This window comes from Pristiophorus japonicus, chromosome 1, assembly GCF_044704955.1.
Source record: "Pristiophorus japonicus isolate sPriJap1 chromosome 1, sPriJap1.hap1, whole genome shotgun sequence".
NCBI lineage: Eukaryota > Metazoa > Chordata > Chondrichthyes > Pristiophoridae > Pristiophorus > Pristiophorus japonicus.
The window spans coordinates 9856459-9879972 of record NC_091977.1 but is presented as its reverse complement, the minus strand read 5'-3'; the positions used below and the strand labels follow the sequence as shown (position 1 = coordinate 9879972).

Here is a 23514-nt window from a genome sequence, read left to right as displayed (position 1 = left end):
GGTACACAGCCAGATAGGGAATGGATGACCAACAGGAAGAGCAGTGCAAGGAAGGTAGTGCAGGGGTCCCCTGCGGTCATCCCCCTGCAAAACAGATACACCGCTTTGGGTACTGTTGAGGGGATGACTCATCAGGGGAGGGCAGCAGCAGCCAAGTTCATGGCACCGTGGGTGGCTCTGCTGCACAGGAGGGCAGGAAAAAGAGTGGGAGAGCAATAGTGATAGGAGATTCAATTGTAAGGGGAATAGATAGATGTTTCTGCAGCCGCAACCGAGACTCCAGGATGGTATGTTGCCTCCCTGGTGCAAGGGTCAAAGATGTCTCGGAACGGGTGCAGGACATTCTGAAAAGGGAGGGTGAACAGCCAGTTGTCGTGGTGCATATAGGTACCAACGATAGGGGTAAAAAAACTGGATGAGGTCCTATGAGACGAATTTAGGGAGCTAGGAGCTAAATTAAAGAGTAGGACCTCAAAAGTAGTAATCTCAGGATTGCTAGCAGTGCCACGTGCTAGTCAGAGTAGGAATCTCAGGATAGCTCAGATGAATATGTGGCTTGAGCAGTGGTGCACAAGGGAGGGATTCAAATTCCTGGACATTGGAACTGGTTCTGGGGGAGGTGGGACCAGTACAAACCGGAAAGTCTGCACCTAGGCAGGACCGGAACCAATGTCCTAGGGGGAGTGTTTGCTAGTGCTGTTGGGGAGGAGTTAAACTAATATGGCAGGGGGATGGGAACCTATGCAGGGAGACAGAGGGAAGTAGAATGGGGGCAGAAGCAAAAGATAGAAAGAAGAAAAGTAAAAGTGGAGGGCAGAGAAACCCAAGGCAAAAAGCAAAAAGCAAAAAGGGCCACATTGCACCAAAATTCTAAAGGGGCAAAGTGTGTGAGAAAGACAAATCTGAAGGCTCTGTGCCTCAATGCGAGGAGTATTTGGAATAAGGTGGATGAATTAACTGTGCAGATAGCAGTTAACGGGTATGATGTAATTGGCATCACGGAGACATGGCTCCAGGGTGACCAAGGCTGGGAACTCAACATCCAGGGGTATTCAACATTTAGGTCGCAGAGACATAAAGGAAAAGGAGGTAGAGTGGCATTGCTGGTTAAAGAGGAAATTAATGCAATAGTAAGAAAGGACATTAGCTTGGATGATGTGGAATCTGTATGGGTGGAGCTACGGAATACCAAGGGGCAGAAAACGCTAGTGGAGTTGTGTACAGACCACCAAACAGTAGCAGTGAGGTTGGGGACAGCATCAAACAAGAAATAAAGGTACAGCAGTTATCATAGGTGACTTTAATCTACATATTGATTGGGCTAACCAAACTGGTAGCAATGCAGTGGAGGAGGATTTCCTGGAGTGTATTAGGGATGGTTTTCGAGACCAATATGTCGAGGAACCAACTAGGGAGCTGGCCATCCTAGACTGGGTGATGTGTAATGAGAAAGGACTAATTAGCAATCTTGTTGTGCGAGGCCCCTTGAGGAAGAATGACCATAATATGGTAGAATTCTTTATTAAGATGGAGAGTGACACAGTTAATTCAGAAACTAGGGTCCTGAACTTAAGGAAAGGTAACTTCGACGGTATGAGGAGTGAATTGGCTAGAATAGACTGGCAAACGATACTTAAAGGGTTGACGGTGGATAGGCAATGGCAAACATTTAAAGATCACATGGATGAACTTCAGCAATTGTACATCCCTGTCTGGAGTAAAAATAAAACAGGGAAGGGGCTCAACCGTGGTTAACAAGGGAAATTAAGGATAGTGTTAAATCTAAGGAAGAGGCATATAAATTGGCCAGAAAAAGCAACAAACCTGAGGACTGGGAGAAATTTAGAATTCAGCAGAGGAGGACAAAGGGTTTAATTAAGAGGGGGAAAATAGAGTACGAGAAGAAGCGTGCCGGGAACATAAAAACTGACTGCAAAAGCTTCTATAGATATGTGAAGAGAAAAAGATTAGTGAAGACAAACGTAGGTCCCTTGCAGTCGGATTCAGGTGAATTTATAATGAGGAACAAAGAAATGGCAGACCAATTGAACAAATACTTTGGTTCTGTCTTCACGAAGGAAGACACAAATAACCTTCCGGAAATACAAGGGGACCGAGGGTCTAGTGAGAAGGAGGAACTGAAGGATATCCTTATTAGGCAGGAAATTGTGTTAGGGAAATCGATGGGATTGAAGGCCGATAAATTCCCGGGGCCTGATAGTCTGCATCCCAGAGTACTTAAGGAAGTGGCCCTAGAAATAGTGGATGCATTGGTGATCATTTTCCAACAGTCTATCGACTCTGGACCAGTTCCTATGGACTGGAGGGTAGCTAATGTAACACCATTTTTTAAAAAGGGAGGGAGAGAGAAAGCGGGTAATTATAGACCGGCTAGCCTGACATCAGTAGTGGGTAAAATGTTGGAATCAGTTATTAAGGATGAAATAGCAGTGCATTTGGAAAGCAGTGACAGGATCGGTCCAAGTCAGCATGGATTTATGAACGGGAAATCATGCTTGACAAATCTTCTGGAATTTTTTGAGGATGTAACTGGTAGAGTGGACAAGGGAGAACCAGTGGATGTTGTGTATTTGGATTTTCAGAAGGCTTTTGACAAGGTCCCACACAAGAGATTGGTGTGCAAAATCAAAGCACATGGCATTGGGGGTAATATACTGACATGGATAGAGAACTGGTTGGCAGAGAGTCGGGATAAACGGGTCCTTTTCAGAATGGCAGGCAGTGACTAGTGGAGTGCCAAAGGGCTCAGTGCTGGGACCCCAGCTCTTTACAATATACATTAATGATTTGGATGAAGGAATTGAGTGTAATATCTCCAAGTTTGCGGATGACACTGAACTGGATAGCGGTGTGAGCTGTGAGGGGGGTACTCCAGGAGGCTGCAGGGTGACTTGGACAGGTTAGGTGAGTGGGCAAATGCATGGCAGATGCAGTATAATGTGGATAAATGTGAGGTTAACCACTTTGGGGGCAAAAATGCGAAGACAGAATATTATCTGAATCGTGGCAGATTAGGAAAAGGGCAAGTGCAACAAGACCTGGGTGTCATGGTTCATCAGTCTTTGAAAGTTGGCATACAGGTACAGCAGGCGGTGAAGAAGGCAAATGGTATGTTGGCCTTCATAGCTAGGGGATTTGAGTATAGGAGCAGGGAGGTCTTACTGCAGTTGTACAGGGCCTTGGTGAGGCCTCACCTGCAATAGTGTGTTCAGTTTTGGTCTCCTAATCTAAGGAAGGAGGTTCTTGCTATTGAGGGAGTGCAGCGAAGGTTCACCAGACTGATTCCAGGGATGGCAGGACTGACATATGAGGAGAGACTGGATCAACTGAGTCTTTATACATTGGAGTTTGGAAGGATGAGAGGAGATCTCATAGAAACATATAAGATTCTGACGGGACGGGACAGGTTAGATGTGGGAAGAATGTTCCCGATGTTGGGGAAGTCCAGAACCAGGGCTTACAGTCTTAGGATAAGGGGTAGGCCATTTAGGACTGACATGAGGAGAAACTTCGTCACTTAGAGAGTTGTTAACCTGTGGAATTCCCTGCCGCAGAGTTGTTGATGCCAGTTCATTGGATATATTCAAGAGGGAGTTAGATATGGCCCTTACGGCTAAGGGGATCAAGGGGTATGGAGAGAAAGCAGGAAAGGGATACTGAGGGAATGATCAGCCATGATCTTATTGAATGGCGGTGCAGGCTCGAAGGGCCGAATGGCCTACTCCTGCACCTATTTTCTATGTTTCTTTGAATTTTTTGAGAAGGGAACAAGGAGGTTGATGAGGGTAGTGTGTTTGATGTAGTGTATATGGATTTTAGCAAGGCCTTTGATTAGGTCTTTGATAATGATGACGACATAGCAGACTGGTCACAAAAGTAAAAGCCCATGGGATCCAGGGCAAGTTGGATCCAAAATTGGCTCAGAGGCAGGAAGCAAAGGGTAATGGTTGATGGATGTTTTCGTGAGGTTCCGCAGAGCTCAGTGCTGGGTCCCTTGCTTTTTGTGGTACCTGTATATATCAATGATTTAGACTTGAATGTAGGGGGTACGATTAAGAAGTTTACAGATGATACTAAAATCGGCTGTGTGGTTGATAATGAAGAAGAAAGCTGCGGACTGCAGGAATATAATCAATGAACTGGTCAGGTGAGCTGAACAGTGGGAAATGGAATTCAATCCGGAGAAGTATGAGATAATGCATTTGGGGAGGGCTAACAAGGCAAGGGAATGCATATTAAATGGTACAACACTGAGAAGTGTAGAGGATCAGAGGGACCTTGGATGCAGGTCCACAGATCCCTGAAGGTAGCAGGCCAGGTAGATAAGGTGGTTAAGGCGGCATACGAAATACTTGTCTTTATTAGTCGAGGCATAGAATACAAGAGCAGGGAGGTTATGCTTGAACAATATAAGACACTAGTTAGACCACAGCTAGAGTACTGCGTGCAGTTCTGGTCACCACATTACAGGAACAATGTGATTACACTAGTGAGGGTACAGAGGAGACTTACGAGGATGTTGCCTGGACTGGAGAATTTTAGCTAGGAGGAAAGATTGGATAGGCTGGGTTTGTTTTCTTTGGAACAGAGGGGGCTGAGAGGAGACCTTATTGAGGTGTATAAAATTATGAGGGGCAGAGTGACCCCTCTGCTAAGGGAAATAGTTCCTTATAAAGTGGATAGGAAGGAACTATTTCCCTTAGCAGAGGGGTCAACAAACAGGCGGCATAGATTTAAAGTAATTGGTAGGTTTAGAGGGGATTTGAGGGGAAATTTCTTCACCCAGAGGGTGATGGAGGTCTGGAACTCACTGCCTGAAAAGGTAGTAGAGGAAAAAACCCTCACCACATTTAAAAAGTATTTGGATGTGCACTTGAAGTGCCATAATGTACAGGGCTACGGACCAAGAGCTGGAAAGTGGGATTAGGCTGGGTAGCTCTTGGTCGGCCGGTGCAGAAACGATGGGCCGAAATGGCCTCCTTCCGTGCTGTAAATTTCTATGATTGAGTGGGATTTGGAGCACATAACTCCAACCTGATGGGCTGCTTGGCTCGCTCTGTGCTGTAACATCAAGCATTCGGTGATTCTAGGTCTGTCAGCATCAGGTACAGAAGATAAGTGAATGTGTCAGCTGTAAACCCTTCATCAAAAACAGAATAAACCCCCCCCACACCAATCACATATTCTGCATTCCCCCCCCCCAGCCCCGGCAAACAGGCTTTATAAAAAAAAAAAATTTGTTCATGGAATGTGGGAGTCACCGGCAAAGCCGGCATTTATTGTCCATCCCTAATTGCCTTCGGGAAGGTGGTGGTGAGCCGCCTTCTCGACAACTGAGTGACTCAACTGTCCTTTGAAATGGCCTAGTAAGAGTCAACGACGTTGCTGTGGGTCTGGAGTCATAAATAGGCCAGACTGGGCAAGACCGGCAGATTCCCTTCCCTAAAAGGACATTAGCGAACCAGATGGGTTTTTACGACAATCCGGTAGTTTCACGGTCACCATCACTGATACTAGCTTTTTATTACAGATTTTAATTTAATTAACCGAATTTAAATACCCCAGCTGCCGCGGTGGGAGTATTAACCCAGATATCTGGATTACGAGTCCAGTAACATATCGTATCCAGTAGCATTGTGGTTATGTTGCTGGACTTGTAATCCAGATGTAGCACCATTTAGACAGCAGGGCTTTAAGTTTAAACGAATGTTTGCAGCTTAGGAAACATGGGTGTAAGTAAAAAGTTTTAAAAGGTAAAGAATCTGATGGGGTCCCGTTAGTGTACGGGGCAGTCCGAGCACCTCTTACCTGTACACTACACCTTGGCACCAGACCACTTTCACCAGCTCTGAATTCAGACACGTTTCCAAGTCCAGCTTTCCCTGACCCAGCACGTCCCTGTATCGCCACCTGGGTGCAGAAAGCACGGTCAGTGTTGGGTAACTCCTCACCATCGGCACTCTAGGTCCGACGCGAGCAAAGGTGTGGCTCATCAATGAGTTGTATCAATACAATGGGCACGGAGAGCCAACCTGGGCAAATGCTGAGAAATGCCAGGACCATTGTACAGCAAACGTTTTGCCTAACTAATGAAGCTTTTATTTAATTGTGCAGTTTTGGTCTCCTTGTCTGAGGAATAATATACTTGCCTTTGAGGCGATGCAACGAAGGTTCAATAGATTGATTCCTGGGATGAGAGGGCTGGCCTATGAGATTGTGCAGAATGAGCCTCTACTCTTTGGAGTGTAGAAGAATGAGAGGTGATCTCATTGAAACATACAAGATTCTGAGGAGGATTGACAGGGTAGATGCTGAGAGGTTGTTCTCCCTGGCTGGAGAGTCTAGAACTAGGGGGCAGTCTCAGGATAAGGAGTAGGCCATTTAAGACCGAGACAAGGAGGAATTTCTTCAGTCAGAGGGTTGTGAATCTTCGTAATTCTCTAACCCAAAGGGTTGTAGATGCTGAATCGTTGAATATATTGAAGGCTGAGATCGATAGATTTTTGGACTCTCGGGGAATCGAGGGATGTGGGGATCGAGCAGGAAAGTGGAGTTGAGGTTGATGATCAGTCATGATCTTATTGAATGGCGGAGCAGGTTTGAGGGGTCATAGGGCCTACTCCTGCTCCTAATTCTTACGTAACTGTAGTCAGACTATATGCTGGTGCAGAGCGTGTGTGATACAGCACATCCCGCTGTTATAAAAGAATGCCAGTGCCTACCTGTGAAGGTGCGGGGCTGGGCAGTTAAGGGGCAGCGCCCTGGGAAGAGCAGTGGCCGTTCCTGGCATTGCAGCAAGCCCCGGTGCTGCAGGCTTGACGGCACTCCGTGGCCCGTTATCCATCCCATCGGGCCCCGGCGATGTCTCTTGCTCGCGGTTACGCTGAAGAGCCAGTCTCAGAGGACGACGCCACTCCGGTGGACATGAGGACACGGTGTGGTGCTGAACCACCCAGGTGTACTGGTACACGTACTTGGAACAGATGTCGGCCGAGCCACCGCCCCTCGGCTCCGGCACGCGGGGCTCCGCGGCCCCTCGCGCTTCGCTCTGCCGACTCCGGGCTCTTCCCCCAAAACCGTTCTGGCCAGCGCCAAATCCTGCAGGCTTAACCTTGTCCCGGCTCGGGAAGAGCGGCTGGTGGGGTCCGCCGCTCGGCACCCGGCCCGGCTTAAGGAGCGGCTTGCCGACGGCGGGCTGGCTGAGCCGTGCCTGGAACTCCGCGGTGAACTCCAGCCGAGACGGAGACAGGTAGAGGAAGGCGTGACCTTCCGAGGACGAGACCGTGACCCGTCCGTTGTCGGCGACCGTCGCTGCACCTTCCCCGTCAGCTTCAGGCCATGTCACTTCGGAGACGTCGAGGAACAGGTTCTGGAGGGGCGGGGGAAACAGGCACAGATTTAAACAGACATACTGCACAATTCTGAAAAAGGAAATGGCGTGCATTTATACAGCGCCTTTCACAACTACAGGACGTCCCAAAGCGCCTTACAGCCAATGAAGTACTTTTGAAGTGCAGTTAATGTTGTAATGTAGGAAACTCAGCAACCAATTTGCACACAGCAAGCTCCCACAAACAGTAATGTGATAATGACCAGACCATCTGTTTTTAGTGATGTGGGTTGAGGGATAAAAATTGTCCAGGACACCATGGAGAACTCCTCTGTTCTTCTTCGAAAATAGTGGCCGTGGGATCTTGCACATCCACCTGAGAGCAAACGGGGCCTCGGTTTAACGTCTCATCCAAAAGATGGCACCTCTGACAGTGCAGCACTCCCTCAGTACCTCACTGGAAATGTCAGCCTGGATTATGGTGGTCAAGCCTCACTCTCTTGAACCCACGACCTTCTGACTCCAAGGCGGGAAAAGCACGGGAAGAAGTGATTTAATGGTGAATACCACAAGCGACGCAGGCTTGATGTTCTCCACTCTGCCTTGCCAAGTTCCCAATTTCGGGAGAGGAAGCAGCTTTACAGGCAACAATAGGGAAAGGGCACACAGCAGAGGGGGAATCATTGCTGTGTCACTATCACGGGTATCGGATAAAGAGCAGCATTAGCAGAGGTACAGGAAAGGGATTGCCAACCTGCCCTAAAGGTCACACAGCTGGAAGACCCACGGGACAGATGAGTCAGCCTGCCTCACAGTGTAAGGGGAGGTCCCGCAGGTTTAACGTGCGCATGTTAATTCAGCTCCCTTGCAGCCAACGTTCTGTCAAAGCTGCGTGACTGCCTGCCGGTCCCACATAGCCCGGGACCGGCTTTTGTGTGAAATCTTGCGGCACTTGTGAAACTTTGAATGGGACTTTTAAAGGGACTGCACACCCAAATTTAAAATGAGGGGGAACATTGCTTGCAGCCAACTCAAAGCAACAGGAGTAGGTCATTCAGCCCCACGAGCCTGTTCCGCCATTCAATTAGATCATGGCTGATCTGTACCGTAACTCCATCTAGCCGTCTCGATTCCGTCACTTTTAATATCCTTGTCTAACAAAAAATCTTGCCCGAATTAATTTCCCTCACTCAGTGGGAGGGACAGGGCGGAGGGAAATCAATGTTTAACATACATATATACGTCCACAGTTTTAAAGTTAAAAGACAGAGATAACTCAGACTGACGTTGATTTAATGAGAATCGCTCATTCGAGATCGTTCATTCGTAACTTGGCCAATTTGTGTTGGATGTGGCAATATGATACCTGGGTCGGGCGAGTCTGCGGTGGGTAAATATGGCTCACTGATGGGACCGGGAAGGTTAGACCAGTCACCAAGGGAGCTGCTTTGCTGCAGGACTGGGTTAGGACTCACCGTCAGCTTGTCCGCGCCGATCAAATCTGCTGGGAGGTAGGGCCGAGAGGCAAACCGGTTCCTGAACCCCAGTGCACGCAGTAACTGCTCCTGCAAGAGAAATACAGTCAGTACAGAACACTCACACAGTAACTATAATGGGCTTTCACCGTCAGACATCTCAATGCACCTTATACTAGAATCATACAGCACAGAAAGAGGGCATTCGGCCCACTCTGTGAAAGAGCGATCCCATTCGTCCCACCCCCCCCTGCTGTTTTCCCATAGCCCCGCAAATGTTTCCTTTTCAAGTATTTATCCAATTCCCTTTTGCAAGTCATTATTGAATCTGCTTTCACTGCCCAATCAGGCAGCGCATTCCAGATCATAACCCGCTGCGTAAAAAAACCGAGTACACTAATTCTATGATTCTCTGATACACGGGCGCACATTCTTTCTCAGTCTTGATGCTGATGGTGAGACATTGAAACCAGGAAAATAATTTACAGCAGATTTGTGATCAGGTAGCGTAGTGGTTATGTTACTGCACTAATAATAGAGAGAACGCGAGTTGCAATGCCCACTGTGGCAGTTTGAGAATTTGAAATCAGTATTTTTTTTAAATCTGGAAATAAAAATAGCTGTCATCAGTAAAAGTGACCATAAAGCTAACAAATTGTCGTTAAAAAAAAACAACTGGTTTTATATTTTAGGGAAGGAAACCTGCCACCCTTACCCAGTCAGGGTTTTTTAAAAAATTCGTTCCGGGATGTGGGCGAGGCTGGCAAGGCCAGCATTTAATGCCCATCCCTAATTGCTCTCGAGAAGGTGGTGGTGAGCCGCCTTCTTGAACTGCTGCAGTCCTTGTTGTGAAGGTACTCGACCAGCTCTGCTGGGCGGGCCACATCGTCCGCATGCCCGACACGAGACTCCCAAAGCAAGAGCTCTACGCGGAGCTTCGACACGGCAAGCGAGCCCCAGGTGGGCAGAGCAAACGTTTCAAGGACACCCTCAAGGCCTCCTTGATAAAGTGTAACATCCCCACTGGCACCTGGGAGTCCCTGGCCCAAGACCGCCCAAAATATAGGAAGAGCTTCCGGGAGGGCGCTGAGCACCTCAAGTCTGGTCGCCCAGAGCATGCTGAAACCAAGCGCACAAAGCAGGAGTGTGCGGCAAACCAGGCTCCCCACCCACCCTTTCCTTCAACCACTGTCTGTCCCACCTGTGACAGAGACTGTAATTCGCACATTGGACTGTACAGCCACCTGAGAACACACTTCTCGAGTGGAAGCAAGTCGAGGGACTGCCTATGATGATGATGAAAGCACTCCCACAATGCTGTTAAGGAGGGAGTGCCAGGATTTTGAGCCAGCGATGATGAAGGAACGGTCGATATATTTCCAAGTATGATTGTGTGTGGCTTGGAAGGGAACATGCAGGTGGTGGTGTTCCCATGCACCTGCTGCCCTTGTCCTTCTAGGTGGTAGAGATCGTGGGTTTGGGAGGTGCTGCCGAAGAAGCCTTGGCGAGTTGCTGCAGTGCATCTTGTAGATGGTACACACTGCAGCCACGGTGCGCCGGTGGTGGAGGGAGTGAATGTTGAAGGTGGTGGATGGGGGGCCAATCAAGCGGCTGCTTTGTCCTGGATGGTGTCGAGCTTCTTGGTGTTGCTGGAGCTGCACTCATCCAGGCAAGTGGCGAGTGTTCCATCACACTCCTGACTTGTGCCTTGTAGATGGTGGAAAGGCTTTGGGGAGTCAGGAGGTGAGACACTTGCCACAGAATACCCAGCCTCTGACCCGCTCTTGTTGCCACGGTGTTTATGTGGCTGGTCCAGTAAAGTTTCTGATCAATGGTGACCTCCCCCAGGATAGTGGGGACTCCAGTCCACTCCAACGTGGTTGACTCAAACCCTCCTCTGAAGCGGCCCAGCGAGGTCATATCAAAACCGTAGGCAACTGGGATGGGCAATAAATGCTGGCCCTGCCATCGGCACCAAATTCCTGAAAGATGGGGAGGAAAGGGAAAGCTATTCTAAACCATGAGCATTTTAATGAGGTGGGAGGGTACAGTACATGGCAGTTCCTGCAATGCCAGGACCTTCCAGCACCTCATCACAAATACTGCTTTTTGCAATTAAATCAATATTTTGTATTCACAGGGAAAAATTCTGAACTACATTGATTAAAGTGAGGGAGTACTTTTCATTCGAAGTGCTCCTTACTACAATGAAAAAAAGCTTTACACCATCATTCGTATTAATATGGAGATGCTCCCCCCCCCCCCCCCCCCCCCCGCAGGTGGCTCTGGTGAGATCAACTAAAAGGCGGTGTCCTTGGACATTAACAGTGTGGCTCCATGTTAATCAGCGGGAACGCAACTACACACCCACCCAGGGGTCACTCTGGAGCCGCGAGAGTTCAGGAAAGTGTGCTACCAACAACATCTCGCTTTACGTAGCGCCTTTAACGCAGATAAACATCCCAAGGTGATTCATAGGAGCGTAATCAGACAAAAATCGACACCGAGCCACGTGGAGGGATATTCGGTGTGGCTAGAAGCTTGGTCAAAGAGGTGGGTTTTAAGGACGGTCTTCAAGGTGGAGAGGTTTAGGGAGGGAATTCCAGAGCGTGAGGCTTAAAACAGTCTAGGACTTCAGCACATTAAACTCGGCTGGCTGCAGTGCTGAGGGAGTAGTGCATTGTTAGAGGTGCGGTCTCTCACTGGGACATCAAACCGAAGCCCTGTCCACCGATTTCTGGTGAATGTTGATAGAGAGAAACTATTGGGGATTCTAGGACTAGGGGCATAATCTAAAAATTAGAGCCAGACCGTTCAGGAGTGAAGTTACTCTACACACAGAGGGCGCTAGAAGTTTGGAACTCTCTTCCTCAAACAGCAATTGATGCGAGATCAATTGTTAATTTTAAATCTGAGATTGATCGCTTTTTGTTAACCAAATGTCTTGAGGGATATGAACCAAGGACTTAGGTCACAGATCAGCCACGATCTCATTGAATGGTGGAACAGGCTCAAGGGGCTCAATGTCCTACTCCTGTTCCTATGTTGTAAAGAACATAAGAAATAGGAGCAGGAGTAGGCCATACGGCCCCTTGAGTCTGCTCCACCATTTAATACGATCATGGCTGATCTGATCATGTACACAGGTCCACTTCCCTGCCCACTCCCCATAACCCCTTATTCCCTTATCGTTTAAGAAACTGTCTATTTCTGTCTTAAATTTATTCAATGTCCCAGCTTCCACAGCTCTCTGAGGCAGCGGATTCCACAGATTTACAACCCTCCGAGAAGAAATTTCTCATCTCAGTTTTAAATGGGCGGCCCCTTATTCTAAGATTATACCCTCTAGTTCTAGTCTCCCCCATCAGTGGAAACATCCTCTCTGCATCCATCTTGTCAAACCCCCTCATAATCTTATACGTTTTGATAAGATCACTTCTCATTCTTCTGAATTCCAATGAGTAGCGGCCCAACCTACTCAACTTTTCCTCATAAGTCATCCCTCTCATCCCCGGAATCAACCTAGAGAACCTTCTCTGAGCTGCCTCCAAAGCAAGTATATCATTTCATAAATACGGAAACCAAAACTGCACGCAGTATTCCAGGTGTGGCCTCATCAATACCCTGTATAACTGTAGCAAGACTTCCCTGCTTTTATACTCCATCCCCTTCCATTGGCCTTCCTGAAGAATGGTAGGGAGTTCTTTCAGTGTCTCAGCCAATATCCCACCTTCAACTGCTATCACCACCAAAATCAGATTAACCAGTCATCTGTGTAATTGCTGTTTGTGGGCAAAATGGCTGCTGCAGTTTCCGATGCAACAACAATTCAAAAAGTAGTACATGAAGCATCTGTAGATGTTTCAGAGACTTAATAAGGAGACGTATAAATAGAAATATAGAAAAATAGGTGCAGGAGTAGGCCATTCTAGCCTGCACTGCCATTCAATGAGTTCATGGCTGAACATGCAACTTCAGTACCCCATTCCTGCTTTCTCGCCATACCCCTTGATCCCCCGAGTAGTAAGGACTTCATCTAACTCCTTTTTGAATATATTTAGTGAATTGGCCTCAACAACTTTCTGCGGGAGAGAATTCCACAGGTTCACCACTCTCTGGGTGAAGAGGTTTGTCCTCATCTCGGTCCTAAATGGCTTACCCCTTATCCTTAGACTGTGACCCCTGGTTCTGGACTTTCCCAACATTGGGAACATTCTTCCTGCATCTAATCTGTCTGAACCCATCAGAATTTTAAACGTTTCTATGAGGTCCCCTCTCATTCTTCTGAACTCCAGTGAATACAAGCCCAGTTGATCCAGTCTTTCTTGATATGTCAGTCCCGCCATCCCGGGAATCATTCTGGTGAACCTTCGCTGCACTCCCTCAATAGCAAGAATGTCCTTCCTCAAGTTAGGAGACCAAAACTGTACACAATACTCCAGGTGTGGCCTCACCAAGGCCCTGTACAACTGTAGCAATACCTCCCTGCCCCTGTACTCAAATCCCCTTGCTATGAAGGCCAACATGCCATTTGCTTTCTTAACCACCCTCTGTACCTGCATGCCAACCTTCAATGACTGATGTACTATGACACCCAGGTCTCGTTGCGCCTCCCCTTTCCCTAGTCTGTCACCATTCAGATAATAGTCTGTCTCTCTGTTTTTACCACCAAAGTGGATAACCTCACATTTATCCACATTATACTTTATCTGCCATGCATTTGCCCACTCACCTAACCTATCCAAGTCACTCTGCAGCCTCATAGCATCCTCCTCGCAGCTCACACTGCCACCCAACTTAGTGTCATCCGTAAATTTGGAGATACTACATTTAATCCCCTCGTCTAAATCATTAATGTACAATGTAAACAGCTGGGGCCCCAGCACAGAACCTTGCGGTACCCCACTAGTCACTGCCTGCCATTCTGAAAAGTACCCATTTACTCCTACTCTTTGCTTCCTGTCTGACAACCAGTTCTCAATCCATGTCAGCACACTACCCCCAATCCCATGTGCTTTAACTTTGCACATTAACCTCTTGTGTGGGACCTTGTCGAAAGCCTTCTGAAAGTCCAAATACACCACATCAACTGGTTCTCCCTTGTCCACTCTACTGGAAACATCCTCAAAAAATTCCAGAAGATTTGTCAAGCATGATTTTCCTTTCACAAATCCATGCTGACTTGGACCTATCATGTCACCATTTTCCAAATGCGCTGCTATGACATCCTTAATAATTGATTCCATCATTTTACCCACGACTGAGGTCAGGCTGACTGGTCTATAATTCCCTGTTTTCTCTCTCCCTTCTTTTTTAAAAATGCCAGTCTTTCTTTCTATACTAGGGCACACACTTTAAAAAAAAAAGTAGTAAATGGTTCGGAATAAGAAGAGGAAATCATGCAAAAATGTTTTCACCCAAATATGGAACATCTTTCTGGGCAAGACCATCGACACCCATCTGCAATAGAAATGAAGCAGCACGTGTGCCTTCAGAAACTGGTGCCCTTCCTCTGGAGGCCCGTGCTGTAGACATCAACTCCACCTCTTACACTGGCAACGAGTCAGGCCAACAGCGTGTCTTTCACCATGGCCAAGGCCAGGAGGGGGGGGGAGAAAGGCAACTCATATTCATGACTTTAGAGCAAATGTACCGCGCCCAATCAGCTATTCCCTGGCCCCACCCACCCACCGGGGATCTGGATGACACTGGCAAGGCCACATTCATTGCCAATTCCAAGTTGCCTTGACAACTGAGTGGCTTGCACGGCCACATCAGAGGGCATTAAGAATCAACCAATCAACCGGAAGCTCACTGGGCTTTAATGACTGCCAGTAGCATCAGCCCACCAATGACCAGATTTATTGAATTCAACTTGCCGTGGAGAGATTTGAACTCACAACCTCTGGGGTGCTAATCTAGTACTATAATCACTACAGTACAGCATCTCATGTGTCTGAATATAAAAACATAAGAATTAGGAAGAGGAATAAGGCCATCGAGTCCAAAAATCTATCGATCTCAGCCTTGAATATACTCAATGACTGAGCAACCACAGCCCTCTGGGGTAGAAAATTCCAAAGATTTACCACCCTGAGTGAAGAAATTCCTCCTCATTTCAGTCCTAAATGGCCCTCCCCTAATCCTGAGACTGTGACCCTGAGTTCTTGACTCTCCAACCAGGGGAAACACCCTCTCAGTATCTACCCTGTCAAGCCCGCTAAGAATGTTATATGTTTCAATGAGATCACCTCTCATGCTTCCAAACTCCAGAGAGTATAGGCCCAATCTCTCCTCATAGGACAACCCGGCACAGGCTCGACGGGCTGTATGGCCTCCGTCTGTGCTGTAACCATTCTATGATTCTATGAACCTTCTCATCCCAGGAATCAATCGAGTGAGCCTTTGTTGCACCACCTGAAAAGCAAGTCTGCAACTGTTCCAGTCTGGCTGTCGGTTTCTGAATCTTCCCTGGCAACATGAATGTGATAAAAGTGGAATACAGGGAGTCACATTGCGTTGAAGAACCGTTGCCAGTGGAAACACTAATAAATGGGATATAGAATGAAAAGATTTAAGGAGCAGTTCAATACATGTCTAGAGGAAAGATGTAAAGGGAGATTAACAGAGGGTGTTAAAAAAACAAGCCTAAAGGCTTTGTGTCTTAATGCAAGGAGTATCCGCAATAAGGTGGATGAATTAACTGTGCAAATAGATGTTAACAAATATGATGTGATTGGGATTACGGAGACGTGGCTCCAGGATGAGCAGGGCTGGGAACTCAACATCCAGGGGTATTCAACATTCAGGAAGGATAGAATAAAAGGAAAAGGAGGTGGGGTAGCATTGCTGGTTAAGGAGGAGATTAAGGCAATAGTTAGGAAGGACATTAGCTTGGATGATGTGGAATCTATATGGGTAGAGCTGCAGAACACCAAAGGGCAAAAAACGTTAGTGGGAATTGTGTACAGACCTCCAAACAGTAGTAGTGATGTTGGGGAGGGCATCAAACAGGAAATTAGTGGTGCGTGCAATAAAGGTGCAGCAGTTATAATGGGTGACTTTAATATGCACATAGATTGGGCTAACCAAACTGGAAGCAATACGGTGGAGGAGGATTTTCTGGAGTGCATAAGGGATGGTTTTTTAGACCAATATGTCGAGGAACCAACTAGGGGGGAGGCCATCTTAGACTGGGTGTTATGTAATGAGAAAGGATTAATTAGCAATCTCGTTGTGCGAGGCCCCTTGGGGAAGAGTGACCATAATATGGTGGAATTCTGCATTAGGATGGAGAATGAAACAGTTAATTCAGAGACCATGGTCCAGAACTTAAAGAAGGCTAACTTTGAAGGTATGAGGCGTGAATTGGCTGAGATGGATTGGCGAATGATACTTAAGGGGTTGACTGTGGATGGGCAATGGCAGACATTTAGAGACCGCATGGATGAACTACAACAATTGTACATTCCTGTCTGGCATAGAAATAAAAAAGGGAAGGTGGCTCAACCGTGGCTATCAAGGGAAATCAGGGATAGTATTAAAGCCAAGGAAGTGGCATACAAATTGGCCAGAAATAGCAGCGAACCTGGGGACTGGGAGAAATTTAGAACTCAGCAGAGGAGGACAAAGGGTTTGATTAGGGCAGGGAAAATGGAGTATGAGAAGAAGCTTGCAGGGAACATTAAGACGGATTGCAAAAGTTTCTATAGATATGTAAAGAGAAAAAGGTTAGTAAAGACAAACGTAGGTCCCCTGCAGTCAGAATCAGGGGAAGTCATAACGGGGAACAAAGAAATGGCGGACCAATTGAACAAGTACTTTGGTTCGGTATTCACGAAGGAGGACACGAACAACCTTCCGGTTATAAAAGGGGTCGGGGGGTCTAGTAAGGAGGAGGAACTGAGGGAAATCCTTATTAGCCGGGAAATTGTGTTGGGGAAATTGATGGGATTGAAGGCCGATAAATCCCCAGGGCATGATGGACTGCATCCCAGAGTACTTAAGGAGGTGGCCTTGGAAATAGTGGATGCGTTGACAGTCATTTTCCAACATTCCATTGACTCTGGATCAGTTCCTATGGAGTGGAGGGTAGCCAATGTAACCCCACTTTTTAAAAAAGGAGGGAGAGAGAAAACAGGGAATTATAGACCGGTCAGCCTGACATCGGTAGTGGGTAAAATTATGGAATCAATTATTAAGGATGTCATAGCAGTGCATTTGGAAAGAGGTGACATGATAGGTCCAAGTCAGCATGGATTTGTGAAAGGGAAATCATGCTTGACAAATCTTCTGGAATTTTTTGAGGATGTTTCCAGTAGAGTGGATAAGGGAGAACCAGTTGATGTGGTATATTTGGACTTTCAGAAGGCGTTCGACAAGGTCCCACACAAGAGATTGATGTGCAAAGTTAGAGCACATGGGATTGGGGGTAGTGTACTGACATGGATTGAGAACTGGTTGTCAGACAGGAAGCAAAGAGTAGGAGTAAATGGGTACTTTTCAGAATGGCAGGCAGTGACTAGTGGGGTACCGCAAGGTTCTGTGCTGGGGCCCCAGCTGTTTACACTGTACATTAATGATTTAGATGAGGGGATTAAATGTAGTATCTCCAAATTTGCGGATGACACTAAGTTGGGTGGCAGTGTGAGCTGCGAGGAGGATGCTGTGAGGCTGCAGAGCGACTTGGATAGGTTAGGTGAGTGGGCAAATGCATGGCAGATGAAGTATAATGTGGATAAATGTGAGGTTATCCACTTTGGTGGTAAAAACAGAGAGACAGACTATTATCTGAATGGTGACAGATTAGGAAAAGGGGAGGTGCAAAGAGACCTGGGTGTCATGGTACATCAGTCATTGAAGGTTGGCATGCAGGTGCAGCAGGCGGTTAAGAAAGCAAATGGCATGTTGGCCTTCATAGCAAGGGGATTTGAGTACAGGGGCAGGGAGGTGTTGCTACAGTTGTACAGGGCATTGGTGAGGCCACACCTGGAGTATTGTGTACAGTTTTGGTCTCCTAACCTGAGGAAGGACATTCTTGCTATTGAGGGAGTGCAGCGAAGGTTCACCAGACTGATTCCCGGGATGGCGGGACTGACCTATCAAGAAAGACTGGATCAACTGGGCTTGTATTCACTGGAGTTCAGAAGAATGAGAGGGGACCTCATAGAAACATATAAAATTCTGACGGGGTTAGACAGGTTAGATGCAGGAAGAATGTTCCCAATGTTGGGGAAGTCCAGAACCAGGGGTCACAGTCTAAGGATAAGGGGTAAGCCATTTAGGACCGAGATGCGGAGGAACTTCTTCACCCAGAGAGTGGTGAACCTGTGGAATTCTCTACCACAGAAAGTTGTTGAGGCCAATTCACTAAATATATTCAAAAAGGAGTTAGATGAGGTCCTTACTGCTAGGGGGATCTAGGGGTATGGCGAGAAAGCAGGAATGGGGTACTGAAGTTGAATGTTCAGCCATGAACTCATTGAATGGCGGTGCAGGCTAGAAGGGCCGAATGGCCTACTCCTGCACCTATTTTCTATGTTTCTATGTTTCTATAACAGGTGTCAGCTGTGGCTCAGTGGGTAGCACCCTTGTCTCCATAAAGAAAGTTGAAGTCCCACTCCACAAACTGGAGCACAAATTCAGGCTGACGCTCCAGTGCAGTACTCAGGGAGCTCTGCACTGTTGGAGGTGCCGCCTTTCGGATTAGGCCGAGGCCCTGTCTGCCCTCTCAGCTGGATGAAAAAGATCCCATGGCACTATTCGAAGAGCAGCAGGGGAGCTTTCCCCAGTGTCCTGATCAATATTTAAAACAACAGATTATGGGTCATTATTACATTTTTGTTTGTAGGAGCCTGCTGTGCGCAAATTAGCTGCTGCGTTTCCTGCATTACAACACTTCAAAAGTATTTCACTGGCTGTGAAGCACTTTGGGATGTCCTGAGGTTGTGAAAGGTGCTATAGAAATGCAGGTCTTTGGAAAAAATAATAAGCTGGTTTCTACAAGCTGTAGGCTCTAAGTCGGGCTTGCCCACCTTATAGCTGCTGACGACAAATGGGGTTCGCTGGCGGACCCGGCAGGAGCCCTGCAAGGGGTGCAGAGATGGTGCAGGGGCCTTCTCGAACAGGAACTCCGATCCGCAGGGGGAGAGCTGGAGACTGGAGCTATCCATAAAGTGCACTTCCACAGAATCATCCTCGTAGAGGACCATCAGGCTCACCAAGGCCATGGTAGCCAACTCCGTCAAGCGCACTGCGCCAGTGAAGTCTGTTGAAGAATCAAACACAAGATACAAACACGAAGAATCAAACAGACTGAACAACCTGGGTCCCCGGAGTAAAAGTAAACAGAGTGTTTCAAATTAGGGCTATTCACATGGTTTAAGAGAAAAGAAAACATTCTTTGCATTTATATAGCGCCTTTCACAACTTCAGGCCATTCTAAAGTGCTTCACAGCCACTGAAATACTTTTGAAGTGTAGTCACTGTGGTAATGCATGATACGTACATACAATTTGCGCACAGCAAGATGCCACAAACAGCAATGAGGTAATGATCAGATTATCGGTTTAAGTGACATTGGTTAAGGGTTAATGGATAGAACACAGGGGAGAACTCCCATGCTCTTCTTTCACATCTGACAGATGGCATCTCCGACAGTGCAGCACGCTCTCAGTACTGCATTGCACCTCGCCAGAGGAATAATTGTCGCACTCTGAACCCTGACCTCTTTTGTAACCAACTCGAACAAACACTGTACTGGAAAAAAAACGTCAATTGATATATCGGAGTTAACATAAGAATTTAAGAAATAGGAAATGGAGTAGGCCATACGGCCCCTCGAGCCTCTCCGCTATTTAATACGATCATGGCTGATCCGATCATGGACTCAGGTCCACTTTCCTGCCCCTTATTGGTTAAGAAACTGTCTTAAATTTATTCAATGTCCCAGCTTCCACAGCTCTGAGGCAGCGAATTCCACAGATTTACAACCCTCAGAGAAACTCCTCCTCATCTCAATTTTAAATGGGCGGCTCCTTATTCTAAGATTATGCCCCCTAGCTCTCCCCCATCAGTGGAAACATACTCTCTGTATCCGCCTTGTCAAGCCCCCTCATAATCTTATACGATTCGATAAGATCACCTCTCATTCTTCCGAATTCCAATGAGTAGAGGCCCAACCTACTCAACCTTTCCTCACAAGTCAACCCCCCTCATCTACAGAATCAACCTGGTGAACCTTCTCTGAACTGCCTCCAAAGTATATACTTTCGTAAATATGGAAACCAAAACTGTATGCAGTATTCCAGATGTGGCCTCACCAATACCCTATATGACTGTAGCAAGACGTCCCTGCTTTTATACTCCATCCCCTTTGCAATAAAGGCCAAGATTCCATCGGCCTTCCTGATCACTTGCTGTACCTGAATACTAACCTTTTGTGCTTCATGCACAAGTACCCCCAGGTCCCGCTGTACTGCAGCACTTTGCAATTTTTCTTCATTTAAATAATAACTTGCTCTTCCATTTTTTCTGCTAAAGTGCATAACCTCACACTTACCAACATTATACTTCATCTGCCAAATTTTTGCCACTCACTTATTTCTACATCCTTTTCCAGGTTTTTTGTGTCCTCCTCACACACTGATAAATCTACTGGCATCATTAAGAGAATTCACCTATCGAACCTTGCATATTTACATCACAGAAAGCCATCTGGTCCATTGTGTCTGTGCTCGACCAATCCAAAACTAGTCACACTGCCCTTCACTCTAACTATAGCACCTGTATCGCCCCGTTTCAAATATTAATCCAGCATTCCCTTCAAAGATGCAGTGATCTCTATCTCAACCACTACCTGTGGCAAATCATTCCTTGTTCCAACAACCCTCGGTGTGAAGACATTTCTCACTCCAGAGACTGAGCACAAAAATCTAGGCTGACCCTCCAGTGCAGTGCTGAGGGAGTGCTGCACTGTCGGAGGGTCAGTACTGAGGGAGTGTTGCACTGTCGGAGGTGCTGTCTTTCGGATGAGACGCTGAACCGAAGCCCCGTCTGCTCTCTCAGGTGCATGTAAAAGATCCTTCGGCCACTATTTCGGAGAAGAGCAGGTGAGCTATCACCGGTGTCCTGGACAATATTTATCCCTCAATCAACATCACTAAAAAAAGATTATCTGGTCATTATCATATTGCAGTTTGTGGGAGCTTACTGCCGCACTTCCAATATTACAACAGTGACGACACTTGGAAAAGTACTTCATTGGCTGTGAAGTGTTTGGAAGGTCCGGTGGTCATGAAAGGCGCTATAGAAAGGCAAGTCTTTCTTTCTAGTGACAATTTTAAATTGTTGACCCTTCATCACTGACTCCCCAACCAGAAGAAATAAACTTTCCCAACTCACTATCAAAACTCATGATCACAGCCCATACCCTCTCTATATATTTAGATAGTGTCCATATTATCATAGAAATTTATGATACAGAAGCAGGCCAATCGTGTCATGGCCGAAAAAGAGCTATACCGCCGAATCCCACTTTCCAGCTCTTGGTTGGTAGCCCTGTAGAATACGGCACTTCAAGTGCATATCCAAGTACTTTTTAAATGCAATGAGTATTTCAGCCTCTACTACCCTTTCAGGCAGTGACTTCCAGAACCCCACCACCCTCTGGGTGAAAAAAGCTCTCAACTGCCCTATAATCCTACCACCAATTAATTTAAATCTATGCCCCCTGGTTATTGACCTCTCTGCCAGGGGAAATAGGTCCTTCCTATCCACTCTATAGTGCAGACACAATCCATGCCCTGTCTATATATATTTATAGTGTCCACATTATAGTGCAGATACAAAAGATGAGGTGCTGTTCCACGAGCTTGCTTTAAGTTTCATTGGAACAATGTAAAAGGCTAAGGACGGAGAGATCAGAGTGGAGTGGAGAATTAAAGTGACTGGAAGTTCGGGGTCACACTTATGGACTGAACAGAGTTGTTCAGCAAAGCGGTCACCTAATCTGCGTTTGGTCTCCCCAATGTAATCCCCTCTTACACTGTTCCAATGAAGCTCAACGCAAGCTCGAAAAACAGCAGTCATCTTTTGCTTAGGCAATTTACAACCTTCTGGACTCAACATCGAGTTCAACTATTTCAAACCGTAACCTCTGCCCCTATTTTTTTTTCTCTTTCCCACGGCAGCTACTGATGATCCTGCCATCTCCGTTTACACCCTATCTTGACCCATCTTTTGCTTCTTAACTTGTCCCATTACCATCTCCTTTTGCCTTGCACCATCATCCCTTTTGTCTCTTACTCCCTCCTGCCTTCCACCCAATCACATACCTTCCCTTTTGTTCTTTCCTCCATCCCGCCCCTTTCCTTACCCCTACACTTGCTTAAAAACCTGTTACATCACTAACTTATTCCAGTTCTGACGGAGGGTTACCGACCCGAAACGTTAACTCTGTTTCTCTCGCCACAGATGCTGCCTGACCCGCTGAGTGTTTCCAGCATTTTCTGTTTTTAGTAAAACCTGTACCCTGCCTATATATTTATATCATCATTATAGGCAGTCCCTCAAAGCGAGGATGACTTGCTTCCACGCCATAAAAGGAATGAGTTCACAGGTGTTTCAATGAAGGACTTAATATTCCAGATCCCAAACTAAATCCTGAAGGGTGGAAGATACCTGTGCGTGGATTTTTTAATGTACGGTGGCCATTGCACACCAGCCACCACACGGGCTTGACAGAGCTAGGTCTTGGTCCAGTGGCAAGGATTACCCAAGACGACTGGAGACCTGCTCTGCTGCACGGACCTGGCGCGCACACATCGCAGTGTGGGCTGGGCCGTGTCGCCCAGGGCCCTCGCCTCTTCTGGGCCCCAAACTCACACTTCTTCTGGGCCCTGGTCACTTAACAGCCCATAGTACAGTGCAGACACACCCTGTATATTTATATACTGTGCACATATTGTACCCAGTGTACACCCAACCCTTCCTTCTCTCTACATTCGGTACACACAGAGCCTGCAGCCCTCCCTGCCCTTGTATACAATGCACACCGCGCACCCTGTCTCTCTGTGTCCACCTCAGACCCCTGCCCCGCTCTGCCGCTCCCCAGGGCCCGGGTATCCCCGGTGTTGTGCGAGGCCGGGGTACCGCTCCACAGGGCTCGGGGCGGGCGTGTGGGCCCGGGTATCCCCGGTGGTGTCCGAGGCCGGGGTACCGCTCCACAGGGCTCGGGGCGGGTGTGTGGGCCCGGGTATCCCCGGTGGTATCCGAGGCCGGGGTACCGCTCCACAGGGCTCGGGGCGGGTGTGTAGGCCCGGGTATCCCCGGTGGTGTCCGGCGCCGACTCCGAACCGAAATCAAATTACCCGCCGCTCCCCTCGCTGCACCTGGCCGTAAGCTGGCGCGCCATTGGTCCCGGATTAAAGCCGCCTGCCATTGGCTGCGGGGGGAGGCCGGTTGCTGGGGCGACGGCCTGAGGCCTGGTCCTGAGCGCCCCTCCCTCCCCTTCCCCTTCCCCTCCATGGCCATTGTGCCCCTTAGTGGGTGGAATGCGCATTGCGATTCTGGGAGATCTTCAGCCACTGGGAGAAGGCGATTGAGGAGTTGTGAGAACGAAATTGTGATGTAAATAATTCTGTATTTACATTATTGTATTGGAACTTGAGACGCTAGGGTCTCTTCAGA

General features: G+C 47.4%; 1 protein-coding gene across 1 annotated transcript in view; it reads right to left on the bottom strand.

The window, feature by feature from the left end:
- The window catches only part of c1h5orf34 (chromosome 1 C5orf34 homolog), a 56594-nt gene extending 33427 nt beyond the window's left edge, over positions 1-23167 (bottom strand). Inside the window, exons 1-5 of the mRNA XM_070877084.1 lie at positions 22888-23167; positions 18861-19093; positions 8827-8916; positions 6744-7390; positions 5830-5931 (exon numbers count right to left, since the gene is read on the bottom strand). Coding sequence (XP_070733185.1) covers positions 5830-5931; positions 6744-7390; positions 8827-8916; positions 18861-19055 — 1034 coding nt within the window. The 5' untranslated portion in view covers positions 19056-19093; positions 22888-23167. The remainder of the gene's footprint in view (positions 1-5829; positions 5932-6743; positions 7391-8826; positions 8917-18860; positions 19094-22887) is intronic.
- Between the last annotated feature and the right edge of the window lie 347 nt (positions 23168-23514).